The 13208-nt window shown below is 59.2% G+C and overlaps 1 protein-coding gene across 7 annotated transcripts in view; it reads right to left on the reverse strand.

Annotated features, from left to right (window-relative positions):
- Window positions 1-13208, reverse strand: part of PKD1 (polycystin 1, transient receptor potential channel interacting) — a 50954-nt gene that overhangs the window by 3731 nt on the left and 34015 nt on the right. For 5 of the 7 annotated variants that reach the window (XR_010124385.1, XM_063654890.1, XM_054454765.2 and 2 more), the window contains 18 exons: window positions 12999-13143; window positions 11821-12441; window positions 11369-11525; window positions 10936-11188; window positions 10617-10812; window positions 8960-9130; window positions 8730-8873; window positions 8425-8635; window positions 8208-8334; window positions 6392-6508; window positions 6254-6306; window positions 5845-6029; window positions 5674-5767; window positions 1821-1939; window positions 1540-1742; window positions 1273-1467; window positions 684-823; window positions 212-324 (listed from right to left, as the gene is read on the reverse strand). Coding sequence is in view for 6 of the 7 variants with exons in the window: in XM_063654890.1 (XP_063510960.1) it covers window positions 212-324; window positions 684-823; window positions 1273-1467; window positions 1540-1742; window positions 1821-1939; window positions 5674-5767; window positions 5845-6029; window positions 6254-6306; window positions 6392-6508; window positions 8208-8334; window positions 8425-8635; window positions 8730-8873; window positions 8960-9130; window positions 10617-10812; window positions 10936-11188; window positions 11369-11525; window positions 11821-12441; window positions 12999-13143 (3244 nt within the window). In the remaining variant the exon portion in view is untranslated. The remainder of the gene's footprint in view (window positions 1-211; window positions 325-683; window positions 824-1272; window positions 1468-1539; window positions 1743-1820; window positions 1940-5673; window positions 5768-5844; window positions 6030-6253; window positions 6307-6391; window positions 6509-8207; window positions 8335-8424; window positions 8636-8729; window positions 8874-8959; window positions 9131-10616; window positions 10813-10935; window positions 11189-11368; window positions 11526-11820; window positions 12442-12998; window positions 13144-13208) is intronic. The other 2 variants (XM_054454766.2, XM_063654891.1) reach the window with 1 other exon arrangement.

Consider the following 13208-nt stretch of genomic DNA (forward strand, 5'->3'; position numbering starts at 1 on the left):
CTTGCCTGAGCTCTGGTTCAGCGCCACCCCAGGGAACCCTCCCAGGAGCCGTCAATTACACAACATTACCATCTCTCATATACAGAGAAGGAAACTGCGGTGTTAAGAGGACAAAGGTCACACAGCTAGGGAGCAGGGCTGGTGCCAGAGCTCCGCTAAAGGCTGCTCTCTGAACAAGAGGAAAGTCTTGGGGCACGCCCTGCCAGCTCACCTTCCTGCAGCCGCACCTGCCGCAGCCGTGGGGGCCCCAGCTCTGGGCTGGACTGATTCCCGTGGACGTAGGGCAGCAGCACGTGGGCCATCCATGGCCAGAGCTCCTCAGACCTGCCGCAGCATCAGACACAGTCACGCACTCCAGCCCCTACTGCCCCATACCCGCCTGGAGTGAGTGGCCACCAGACACCCAGGGAACATGGGTGTCCTGCTGGCCACGGCTAGACCTGGGCTTCTCAACCTTATCCTGGGGATGTTCTGGGGCAGACAGTTGTCTGTCATGGGCCCATCCTGTGCACTACAAGACGCGGAGCTGTGTCCCTCGCCTCTGCCCACTGATGCCAGCAGCACCGACCTCCAGTTCTGGCAGCCACAAAGGCATCTACACATTTCCACGTCCCCTAGGGTCTGGCTGGACTAAAGGCAAAACTAAAGCCCAGAAGACAGACCAGTGCACCGGATGCCCGTACCGCGTGATGGCTAGGAAAGCCCGGCTGTGCAGTTCCTGCTTGATGGCGCTCTGCAGACGGTAGGCGTGCCCATGGCATGAGGCATCCCCATAGCTGGCCAGCAGGGTCACCAGCAGAAAAAGCATGTACACCAGGAGGCTCTGGTGGACGGGGGGCCCTGTGGTCAGCTTGGCCCCAGCCCACAGTGACAGCAGGGCTTTGGCAACGGCTGGGGCCATGGCTACGGCAGGTGTGGCTGCAGGAAGGTGAGCTGGCAGGGGGCACCCCAAGACTCTACCTGGCCAGGGTAACGGCAGCACACACCCTGCCTGGAACCCCACCTGGGGGCAGACACACAGGCCACTGCAGTGGCGCTTAGGGGCCTTCAGGGCCAGGCAGGAGTGGGCATTGGAGCTGGGCCCTGGCAGGGACTGGGGCAGCAGGTGGGGGGCGTGGGGTAGGAGGGAGACCAGGCAAAGGCTGCAGAGCATTGAACCCCTAAGGGCCTTCTGAGGTGAGGAAAGGGGGACGGGAGTGTCCTGTGTGCATGGGTGGGAGGTGGGAGTCAGGAGACGGAGGTGGCAGGGGCACAAGCCGCACCCGGGCTCACCCGCAGCATGCCATGTAGCCTCTTGACCTTGCGGGCTTCTTCCTTGGCCAGGAAGAGTGCAAAGCCGTGGGGGGGCCGTACACGGGGCACACGTGCGCTCACGGGCGTCACAGCCGGGCTCTCCACAAGGGTGTCATCTTCATCAGGGTGCAGCCGCTTGGCCACCAGTGAGAAGTACAGGGCTTCCAGCAAGACCTGGGGAGGGGGTGGCTTCAGAGGGGTCCCCCATGATGGAGGCCTGTAGCCTACCCCTGGCAGCCTCCTCACCTTCAGCGGCTCCCAGCCGAGGAATGAGGCCAGGAAGCTGGCGCTGCTGGACAGGAGCCACGCAACACTCACGCCCGGGGGGAAGCTGGCACCCACCCACCCTGAGACAGCCACAGCCACAGCCACCAGGAGCAGGCTGAGCCCGTGGGCCAGGGAGGCACACCAGGCCGGCAGCAGGCGCTTTCGCAGACCCTCCACCAGTCCTGGGGAAGCAGAGACAGACCTGTGAGAGGCAGCTCACAGGGAGGGGCTAGGGGCATCGCGGGGCTACACAAGCGCACCTGTCCTGGACAGCCTCGCCGCCTGGGGCTGTTCCCAGGTCAGGCCCGGGCTGGGGGGCCCCAGCTCCCCCAGCCTCTGCAGCGCCAGCGTCTCTGTCTTCTCCCCAGGAGTGCTGGACCTGAGGGATATGGTAGGCTGTGAATTCATCCCGGCCTCCAGGAGGCAGTGGCAGCCAAGCCCATGTTAATCTGGGCGGGCAGTTTCTTGAGCCTCTCGGGTCATAGGGTCCCCCCCACAAAGAGCCGGAAGACCCTACCCCAAACGAGAGTGGGAGTGGTGCTGGGAGCCAGGGAACCAAGAGCCACTCCAGGCGCCAAAGTCAGTGTCCGCCTGCGTCCCTCTCCCGCTCGCTTTCTGCTGATAAACCCATCGCCCACAGCCTGACCAGCCGCCCCTACAGCGGTGCACAGTCTCTCAGGGTGCAACGAGCCCCGCTCAACCCTGCAAACTATGATTGGGTCTCAACCATCCAACAAGCATTCCACAATCTAGAGACGCCAGTGTGTCTGTCCCATGCAGTTTTATGGCCTAAAATTAACTTTTGGACAAAGAAACATATAAACGCCTTTCAAATCCCAACAGTGTGTACGGCTCCCTGAGGCCAGAGATCTGCTTGTGTCTCCAGGAGCCAGTGAACACCGAGGCTTTACCACTGCATCAGGGCACCATGCTGATGTGCCCAGTCCCAGAGCTGCTAGAGAAGAGGTATAGAGGCAGTGAAGACGCATTGAGGGGGAGGACGAGACCAACTGCGACACACCGGGACGCTCTCCTGTACCTGCGCCCTCATCAGCCCATCACCTAAAGAACGGCCTGACCCAAGGTCACACTGCATTGAATGCTTCCTGTTTTGCTGTCTCTCGGAGGATAAAAGACACTCTTGGCTGGGCACGGTGGCTCAAGCCTGTAATCCCAGCGCTTCAGGAGGCTGAAGCAGGAGGATCACTTGAGCTCAGGAGTTGGAGACAGTGAGACCCTGCCTTTACAAAAAATTAAAAAATGACCTAGCCTCAACTTGGTGAGGCGTGGTGGCTCACGCCTGTAATCCCAGCATTTTGGGAGGCCGAGGCGGGTGGATCACAAGGTCAGGAGTTCAAGACTGATCACGAGGTCAGGAGTTCAAGACCAGCCTGGCTAAGATGGTGAAACCTCATCTCTACTAAAAACACACACAAAAAATTAACCGGCTGTGGTGGCAGGCGCCTGTAATCTTAGCTACTTGGGAGGCTGAGGCAGAGAACTGCCTGAACCTGGGAGGCAGAGTTTGCAGTGAGCCGAGATCATGCCACTGCACTCCAGTCTGGGCAACAGAGTGAGACTCCGTCTCAAAAAAATAAATAAAAATAAAAAATAACCCAGCCTCAACTATTCCTTTATAGCAACACAAATGACTCAGGGTCTGACTCAGGGAGTGGGCTCTTGCTGGCAGAGACGGAGAATAGCCGATAGGGAGGCATGGAGTGGCAGGGAATGCCAGGGCAGAGGCACCGCCAGGACGGAAGGTGCAGGCGCAGGCGCAGGGAAGGCCATGCTCTGCGTTGAGAAAGGAGCCACGGGATGTGCTGGAGGCTGGAGTGAGGAAGGATGCAGAGGGGTCCAGGACAAACCCAAGCCTCTGACCTGGTCAGCCCAAAGCACTGTCTGAGCAAGGGACGGCCAAGGGTTGAGGAAGCTGGGAGGGTGAGGGCCACACGCTCTGTGTGGCTGCGGAGTCTGAGCTGCCGCCAGAAATCCCCGCGGAAGCACTGAATCTGGATTTCACAGAGCTTTGGGCCGGAGATACCTGGGGCTGGTCAGCGTGTAGTGACCACCCCCGGGTTTCCCCATACTCTGTATTTTTAAAACCGACTGGCAATTTATTCATAAAGATGCCCTCATGTCATGGTTATCTGCCTTTTATAAATCAGGAAGTTTTCCTTTTTGTTTGAGTCCAGGGGCAGTTCATACCTCGTTAGTTCCTGGTTGCTTAACAATGAGAAGCACAATGAGAACACAGAAATCAAACTAGATGTGGATGGAAAAGCAGCAGTCATGCACCACTTAGTGCCAGGGATATGTTCTGAGAAATAGGTCATTAGGTAATTCTGTCACTGTGCAAATGTCACAGGGTGTAGTTACCCAAACCCAAACCCAGACACCGCAGCCCCTGTGCATGCAGGCCCTGTGGTGTGGCCTATGGCTCCGGGGCACCGCACCTGAACCGCATGCCACTGCACTGAATCCTGCAGGCAGCTGCAGTGCAACGGCAGGGCCGTGTGCACCTCAGCACACCTGAGCATACGAGGGCATGGCAGAGTCCGGGCTCACACACATGGGAACACGCCGTGGGCGTGCTCCGCCGCCAGCTGCCATGTATGTGACTACATACAAGGTAACCTCTGTATGACCCTTTGTTGATAAGTTACAAAACAACCAAGAAATTGAGGAATTTTTTTTTTGAGACGGGAGTTTCGCTCTTGTTGCCCAGGCTGGAGTGCAGTGGCGCAATCTCAGCTCACTGCAACCTCCACCTCCCGTGTTCAATCCATTCTCCTGCCTCAGCCTCCCAAGTAGCTGGGATTATAGGCGCGCGCCACCACGCTCGGCTAATATTTTGTATTCTTAGTAGAGATGGGGATTCGCCATGTTGGCCAGGCTGGTCTCGAACTCCTGACCTCAGGTGATCCCTGAGGCCCACCTTGGCCTCCCAAAGTGCTGGGATGACAGGCGTGAGCCACTGTGCCCGGCTAATTTTGCGTTTTTAGTAAAGATAGGGTTTCCCCATGTTGGTCAGGCTGGTCTTGAACTCCCAACCTCAGGTGATCTGCCCGCCTCAGCTTCTCAAAGTGCTGGAGTTACAGGTGTGAGCCACCGCGCCCGGCCTTTTTTTTTGAGACACAGTCACACTCTGTCACCCAGGCTGGAGTGCAGTGGTGCGATCTTGGCTCACTACAACCTTCACCTCCCAGGTTCAATCGATTCTCCTGCCTCAGTCTCCCGAGTAACTGGGACTACAGGCGCCTGCCACCATGCCTGGCTAATTTTTTGTTATTTTTAGTAGGGACAGGGTTTACGCCATGTTGGCCAGGCTGGTCTCGAACTGCTGACCTCAGGTGATCTGCCCACCTCTGCCTCCCCAAGTGCTGGGATTACAGGCGTGAGCCACCGCACCCAGCCAATAAATTCTTTAAAATACATATAATCAAAAATGGTCTCAAAAAGAAAAAAATGGAGTATTTTTCTTCTTCTTTTTTTTTTTTTGAGACGGAGTCTTGCTCTGTCGCCCAGGCTAGAGTGCAGTGGCGCAATCTCAGCTCACTGTAACCTCCGCTTCCCGGGTTCAAACAACTCCCCTGCCTCAGCCTCCCGAGTAGCTGGGACTACAGGTGCCCGCCACCACACCCGGCTAATTTTTTTGTATTTTTAGTAGAGACGGGGTTTCACTGTGTTAGCCAGGATGGTCTCGATCTCCTGACCTCGTAATCTGCCTGTCTCAGCCTCCCAAAGTGCTGGGATTACAGGCGTGAGCCACTGCGCCCGGCCAAAAATGGGGTATTTAAAAACCCGCCCATAATTTCTCACTGCTCTGAGACCAAGATAAAAACGTGGCCCCGGCCAGCCTCACACGGGAGCCTTTCTGCTCCTACAAAGCCCCACGAGCCTGCTCCCTCCCTAGAGGGAAGGTTCTGGGGCCCTGGGGACCCCATGAGGCTCTTTCCACAGACGACGGAGGCTCAGAGAAGTGAAGTGGTGCAGCCACAGCCCTGCCCTGGCACCCCACCCCACCCCACCCCAGGCGGGGACCACGGCTGCCTGGCCCGAGTCCCGGCCCCTCCTCCGGCATCCCCCCTCCCCCAAGAGCCGGACACTCACAGGCTGTTGAGCAGGTCCGTTTCCATGTGGGTGTCTTGGGTAGGTGCCGGGCTGCTGACCCCTTCGGCAAGGACCTGCTGGATCAGGTCTTCATCTAGAGGTACAGGAGGCATAGGGTGGGCCCAGCTGCACGGGTGAGCTTCAGAGCCCCCTCCTCTCACCCCAGCTCACCTGATGCTGAGAAGGATTTGGCAGGCGAGTAGGGGCTGGCCAGGGAGAAGCCGTCCTCCTCTGGGCCCAGCCCATGGCCCGCCTGGCCCCGTGCCAGCTGCCGCAGATTGCTACCCACAATGGACGGGTCACTGAGCAGGTCCGGCCAACTGAGCGTTCCCTCGCTGGAGGGCCAGCACACCAGGCTGCAGGTGGCGCGGGTCAGCAAGGTACCAGGGGATGTGTCACACACGTACCCCACCCCCGTCCAGTCACGCATGGACACGCTGGGCTTCCGAGCAAACATGCTCCCAGGTGGTGTGACCACATGGAGCCACAGACACCCAGCAAGTACACACAGCCCGCGCACCCCCGGCACTCCAGACACAGTGACCTGCACCAGCGCTCGAGGTTTCTCTAGGGAACCCACCTCTTAGAATCATCCAGAAATAAGTCACTCTTCATCTGTCCGGCAAAGGCCTGCTAAGAGGTGCAGTGTCTTGAGTCCAAGCTGCCCCAAGGCAGCAGGAACCCCAGCCCAGCCCAGGACCCCCAGTAGAGCCCTCACCTCAGCATGGAGGCCTGAGAACGTGAGGAAGGAGCTGTCCAGCACGGACGAGTCCAGGCAGCTGTCGATGTCCAGCACCTGCTGCCCGGCGGGTGTGGGGCTTGGGCTCCCAGCCACCTGCAGGACGAGGACAGTGGTCAGCGGGCAGCAGCTCAGACCTGCTCAGGACACGGATGAGAAGCCACCTCCTCAGCAGACAGGACAGAGCCCACTGCCATCCGACAGAATGTTCTAGATGCTGGATATATCGGACATCTGCACTGTCCGTGATGGCAGCCCCTCGCGACGTGTGCCACTGAGCACTTGACAGGAGACTGGTGCAACTAAGAAACAGAGTTTTAAATTTCATTATTTTTTTTTTTTAGATGGAGTCTTGCTCTGTCACCCAGGCTGGAGTGCACTGGCTCAATCTCAGCTCACTGCAACCTCCACCTCCCGCGTTCAGGCGATTGTTCTGCCTTAGCCTCCTGAGTAGCTGGGATTACAGGCGCCTGCCACGATGCCCAGCAAATTTTTTTTATGTTTAGTAGAGATGGGGTTTCACTGTGTTGGCCAGGCTGGTCTTGGAACTCCTGACCTCAAGTGATCTGCCCGCCTCGGCCTCCCAAAGTGCTGGGATTACAGGCATGAGCCACCACGCCCAGCCATCATTTCATTTTAATTAACTTAAATATGAGCAGCCACATGTGGCCTCTGGTTCCTGCCATGGACTTGGGCGCAACCCCTCCTGGTTGCGGCATATGCGCCTTCTCTGTGTGCTGCTGGGGTTGGTTTGCATGTAACCTCTTGAGGACCCCACGTGCGTATTCCTAAGGGGTGCAGGCTACCGTTTCCGTATGAATGGGAAGAGCTCCCACCTGCTGTACTCTTGGAAAGCGTGTGTGAAGGACTGGTGTTAATTCTTCCTTAACTGCTTAGGGAAATTCTATGGTGAAGGCTGTGAGCCTGGGCTTTTCTTTGTGGGAGTTTTTTTTTTTTTTTTTTTTTTTGGAGACGGAGTCTCGCTCTGTTGCCCAGGCTGGAGTGCAGCGGTGCGATCTCAGCTCACTGCAAGCTCCGCCTCCCGGGTTCACGCCATTCTCCTGCCTCAGCCTCTCGAGTAGCTGGGACTACAGGTGCCCACCACCACGCCCGGCTAATTTTTTGTATTCGTAGTAGAGATGGGGTTTCATTGTGTTGGCCAGGATGGTCTCAAACTCCTGACCTCAAGTGATCTGCCTGCCTCGGCCTCCCAAAGTGCTGGGATTACAGGCGTGAGCCACCATGCCTGGCCCTTTTTAATGTTTTACATAGATGGGGTCTTGCTATGTTGCCCAGGCTGGTCTCAAACTCCTGGACTCAGATCCGCCCACCTCGGCCTCCTGAAGTGTTGGGATTACAGGCGTGAGCCACCACACCCGACCCGGCCACTGGGAGGTTTCTAAGGGACTAACTCGGCCTCTTCACTTGCTACAGATGTACTGAGATTTTCTTCTGGAGGGCATTTCGGAAATGTGCACAGCCGCGTGCTTGCTTCTTCTGAGTTAGCTGGCGTGCTGCTGTGCAGCCGTCCGTGGCGTCTGCTTAGGTTCTGTTCATGTCTGCAGGGTTGGCAGTGAAGTGCCCTCGTTCTTTCACGATTCTGGCATCTGAGTCTCCTCTCTTTCTCCCTGCTCAGTCTAGCTAAGGCTGCTCAAGTGTGTTGACCCTTCCCGAGAGCAAGCCTTTGGTGGGCGCCTTTCCCTCTGGCTGCAGTACTGGAGAGTGGCAGCCCTGGGCATGGTGCCGAGGCCCAGGCTCCATTCCCAGTACTCCCAGGTCCCCAGCCCCAGCCCACCTTGCTCCGGGACATCCGGAAGAGGAAGAGGATGGCCAGGTAGATGGGATAGACAACCACGCTGGACACCAGGCCAACAGCGACTGTGTCGACGCTCAGCGGGCTCAGCCTGGACACACGCCCCGTGCTGTGTGGAGGAGAGGAGGCCACGCAGGTGAGGCTGAGGGGCAGGAAGCGCTGGGCAGGAAGAGGCTGTCCCGACCCCTACGGCACCCACCTGTAGGCAGAGTCTCCAACAGCCCCGTACCACACGGCGTTGGCGCCCAGGAAGAGGCAGATGAGGAGTACGCAGCAGGTGGCCCTCTGGATGCGAGTGAAACGGCTACGAGGTGGCCGGTCCCATATGGAGAGCCAGATGTGCTTGTCAAAGAAGCCGCGCTGCAGCTCAGCCACCAGCAGGCGCCGGAAGCGCAACAGGGCTGCGTCGCCTAGAAGGCAGGAAGGGCCGCACTGCAGGAGGCCACGGGGCAGGACCACCCTTCCCAACCTCCCACAGAGTGGGAACGTGGAACGAGGCCTTACTCGCGGCCAGCACCTCCTTCTCCACCAGGCCCCCGTTGGCCTCCGTCTCCACCGAAAGCCAGTCATTGACCAGGAAGAAGGCGCTGCGTGCCGTCTGCAGGTCTCTGACGATGATGTGCTGCAGGAACCAGGCAGGGCTGAGCCCTGCAGAGACACGGGAGGGAGGTCAGGCTCGCAGGGCGCCCCGATGAGGGGGCAGAGGGGCAGAGCTTGGCAGGGTCTGCACAGACCTTTGTTGTCATGCCACACTCGGATCTTCCACACACTACCCAGGCTGTGCGGGGTGGCGATCCGGAAGATGTCTAGGCTGTTGCGGTGGAAGGCTCTGTCGCCGTCCAGGTGCCGGTGGCCGCTCCGGCTGTCCACCCCATACAGCATGATGCCCACGTGGGCCGTGGTACCTGGGGGGCAAGAGGGAGGGGTGGGAGGCTTGGTCTACTGCCCAACACGTCTGGCATCCCAGGCAAGTCATCTCAGCTTTGGCCTCCCTGCACTCAAGGAGCCACACGGGCAGTCCTGGCTTTGCACGGCTCTGCCATACACGAGGAGAGCTGCGGTTACTGCAATTTGTCCAATAAACAGCAGGGCCGCAAGGACATGATTAAGTTACACGGAAAGAACTGTAACTTGTGACATGCAAACATGGCTGCACACGCCTCAGTCCACACCACAACCAGTGACCCACACTGCACACCCGTCCACGCCTCAGTCACACCACAACCGGTGACCCGCACCACACACCCATCCCTCAGTTCATGCAGACTGCAAAGCGTGAAGCTCTGTCACCTCCTTCTCTCCCAGTGACAGACCCAGGTGAGTTTTTTTTTCTTTTTTTTTTTTGAGATGGAGTCTCTCTGTCGCCCAGGCTGGAGGGCAGTGGCGCAATCTCAGCTCACTGCAAGCTCCGCCTCCCGGGTTCACGCCATTCTCCTGCCTCAGTCTCCCAAGGAGCTAGGACTACAGGCACCTGCCACCACGCCCATCTAATTTTTTTGTATTTTTTAGTAGAGACAGGGTTTCACTGTGTTAGCCAGGATGGTCTCGATCTCCTGACCTCGTGATTTGCCTGCCTTGGCCTCCCAAAGTGCTCAGATTACAGGTGTGAGCCACCGTGCCTGGCCGACAGTTTTTAAAAGTAGGTAATCAAAAGAAAGAACTGGCCAATGAAAATGAAAGCACAGCACAGAGATAAAAAATGCGAACACAGCCAGGTGTGGTGGCTCACATCTGTCATCCCAGCACTTTGGCAGGCCGACACAGGCAGATCACCTGAGGTCAGGAGTTCGCCCGGCCGACATGGTGAAAAATTAACTGGGTGTGGTGGCGCACACCTGTACACCCAGCTACTCAGGAGAATTGCTTAAGGGGAATCGCATAAACCCGGGAGGTGGAGGTTGCTGTGAGCCAAGATCACGCCACTGCACTCCAGCCTGGGCAACAGAGTGATGCTCCGTCTCCAAAAAAAGAAAAAAACAAAAAGGGAACGCCGGAAGGGCAATTCCAATGAAAGGAAAATGGAGTTATTGAAGAAACAGCCACGGGGAGGGTGCTGACGCCTCCGTCTGAGAGACGAGCTATGCAGTTAGGATCACGACAGTCTCCCACAGTGGTAGCGATGCTCACGTCACTTGTGGGGCCACGCTACTGTGCAAAACGTGGGCTGCCCACCCTGACTGACTGGCACCTACTTCCAGCTAGGAGCCATCCTAGTCCTCACGGACAGTGAGTGCCCACGAGGTCATTCCCAGGATTAACACATGAGCCCTTCACACAGCACTGCAAAAACTGCCTTGTTCTGACACCTGCAATGAGACTCACTCCCAGAGGGTGCAACCCGCACAGCCAGTGAGAGCAGGGGAGGCCCTGCCACCCCGCTGCGCCCCTCACCTGAGCCCCGGCCCCAGCCTGTCTTGACGAGGATCTCGTACTTGAAACGGCCCCGCTGCCCACAGAAGGGGATGGCGCGGCCCCGGCTGGCATCCAGCTGGTCCAGCTTGTGCAGGATGGCGGCCATGACCATGTAGGTCACCAGGCATACAGCGCATGTCAGCATGACGATGTAGTTTACATCTGCTGTCGGCTCCTGTGAGAACACAGCCACCAGGCCCAGGAGGTCACGTGCAAGCTGTGCCTTCTCAGGATAGAGCTGAGCCCACCCAGGCCCTCTCAACTCTGCAGAGGCTCCCAGGAGCACAGGGTCACTCACAGGAAAGACAAAGCGGACATGGCTTGGGGGCACGAAGAGGCTGGCGCCGAAGGCGGTGAGGTGGCGGGTGAGGCAGACGGCCTGGCGGGGCGAGGTCTCCTCCAGGGGCAGCAGCCCCTCTGTCCTCCACACCATGTCCTCCTCGCTGAAGTACTGGCACAGGGACGTGTACAGGCCCACGGACACCTCCAGCGCCGACCAGCGGAAGTGGCTGGAGAGGTTCAGATGGTAACTCCCCGCTGGGTCTCTGGTCCTGGGCAGGGAAGGGGCAGTGGACGTGAGCCCAGGCTCCGCCAGGTTGGATGTCAGGGTCCCAGAGCCCACACCTGGTCCAATCCCCTCGCTGCCTGCTGTCCCCATAGGGCCAGTAACCCGGGCAATGCTGACCCATGATGCCCTGCCCTGCCCTGCCAGGACTGCCCGCAGAGCTCACCCTGGGGAAATGAAGAAGGTGTAGGGCCGGTGGTCGGCACCCTGGAGTGACTCTGGGCGGATCCTCCTGCTGGCCGAGCAGTTGTGCTCATTGGGCCGGGGCTCCGAGTGCAGGTAGACTGCCAGGAAGGGCTCGGGTTCCTCAGACAGGTAGCGGCCTGGGGGCAGCACGCGCAGGTCACACGCCTGCTGGGAAGCTCAACCACCCGGGGGACACCCACGATGGCCCTCCTGAGTCCACCCTCCGCCACAGGCCTGAAAGGCCATACGAGCCTCTGCGCCAGAGCTGGCACCTGCTTCTCCGTGGCCCCCAGCTCCTCTCCGGCCAGGCCCCAGCAGCCCATGAAACAGAAAGCAAATTTCACCAGAGACACCCATGGAAGCCCTATGAGAAACGCCTTCCCCACAAGAACAAGGCCAGGGGGCCATGTGTGCCCCGCCCACTGCACGCACCGTCCAGCAGCGTATAGTTGAGCTGCAGGTGCAGCCCGGCCGCAGGGTTGCTGCTGTCCAGGGTGACCACAGCACCGACGGAGGCCTGGGGCTGGACCACAACGGAGTTGGCGGAGCTGCGGTGGCCCCGGGCAGCCCAGTCCGAGTTGTTGGGCACCTTCACGGTGATGGCGCGCTCTGAGGCCAGCCGCTCAATGGGGATCTGGGCGCCGGCCTGTGTCTGGAATGCCATCGAGGCCACCTTGGTGGAGACGGTGTAGTTGCTGATATAGCCAAAGGGAAAGGGATTGGAGTCCACCAGAAAGATGACCTGCACCACGTCACTGAGGTTGGCCAGGGCCCCGCTGAAGGCCTCGGGGATGGAGAAGTGGCAGCCAGGCCCTGGGGTGCCGCCATAACACAGCAGGCTCCGCGGGTCTGAGCGCTTGCCTTGGGCCACGATCTCCTCGCCCGCCAGCGTCAGGGGCTCCTCGTTGAGCACGCGGGAGCGCATGAGGATGCGCATGAGGGCAGAGGTCAGGTTGTAGGCCTGGGACGCCACCATCCGCGATGGTGACTCGGCTCCCAGCTCTGAGGGCTGTGGTGCCCACACGTCCGAGCTGGCCAGGTGGATGAGGTCGCCTGCAGACAGGCGCGAGGTCAGTGCAGGGAGAGGGAGGCAGAGGGAGGGTGGGGGCGGGCAAAAAGTGGGAGCCGGAAGGTGGGGGCTGGGAGAAAGGGGGAACCTGAGGGGACAGAGAGGGAGGTGCAAGCAGGAGGAAGGGGGAAGCTGGAGAATGGGGGATGGGGATGAGGACGAAGATGAGAGGGATGATGGGGAGAGGGAGGAAAAAGGAAGGAAAAGGGTAGAGAAAGGAGAAAGGAGAGAGGAAGAGGAGAAGGGGGAAGGGAGGGGCAGGGGGATGAGGGGAATAAGGGAGATGAGGGGAATGGACAAAAGGATGGGGAGGATGGGGGGGAATGGAGAAGGGGAGAGAGATGGAGAAAAGGGATGGGAATAGGGAAGGGGGATGGGGAGAAGAATGGGAATTGGGGGAGGGGGATGAGGATGGGAATTGGGGGAAGGGGAGGGGGACGAAGATGGGATGGGGCAAAGGCGAGGTGGTTGGGGGGAGGAGGGAGACAGAGGAAAGGGCGGTATGGGGTGGACGGGCGGCATGGGGCACAGGCAGCGGCACCTGTGATGTTGAGGATGCTGTCTCCGATGGCGGTGGGCGTCACAGTGCCCGTGTTGGTCTCTGCCTGCAGGATGCGCATCATGGCCTCCAGCTTGTGCAGCGTCTGCTTCAGGCATGAGCGGCATACGAGCTCCCTGCTGGGCCCCTGTGTGGAGCCAGCAGTGTCCAGCCCCGCTCCTGGCCCCACTCCTTGCACACGCCCTCCTCTCT

The sequence above is a fragment of the Pongo pygmaeus genome, chromosome 18 (genome assembly GCF_028885625.2).
Source record: "Pongo pygmaeus isolate AG05252 chromosome 18, NHGRI_mPonPyg2-v2.0_pri, whole genome shotgun sequence".
In the NCBI taxonomy this organism is placed as follows: Eukaryota; Metazoa; Chordata; class Mammalia; order Primates; family Hominidae; genus Pongo; species Pongo pygmaeus.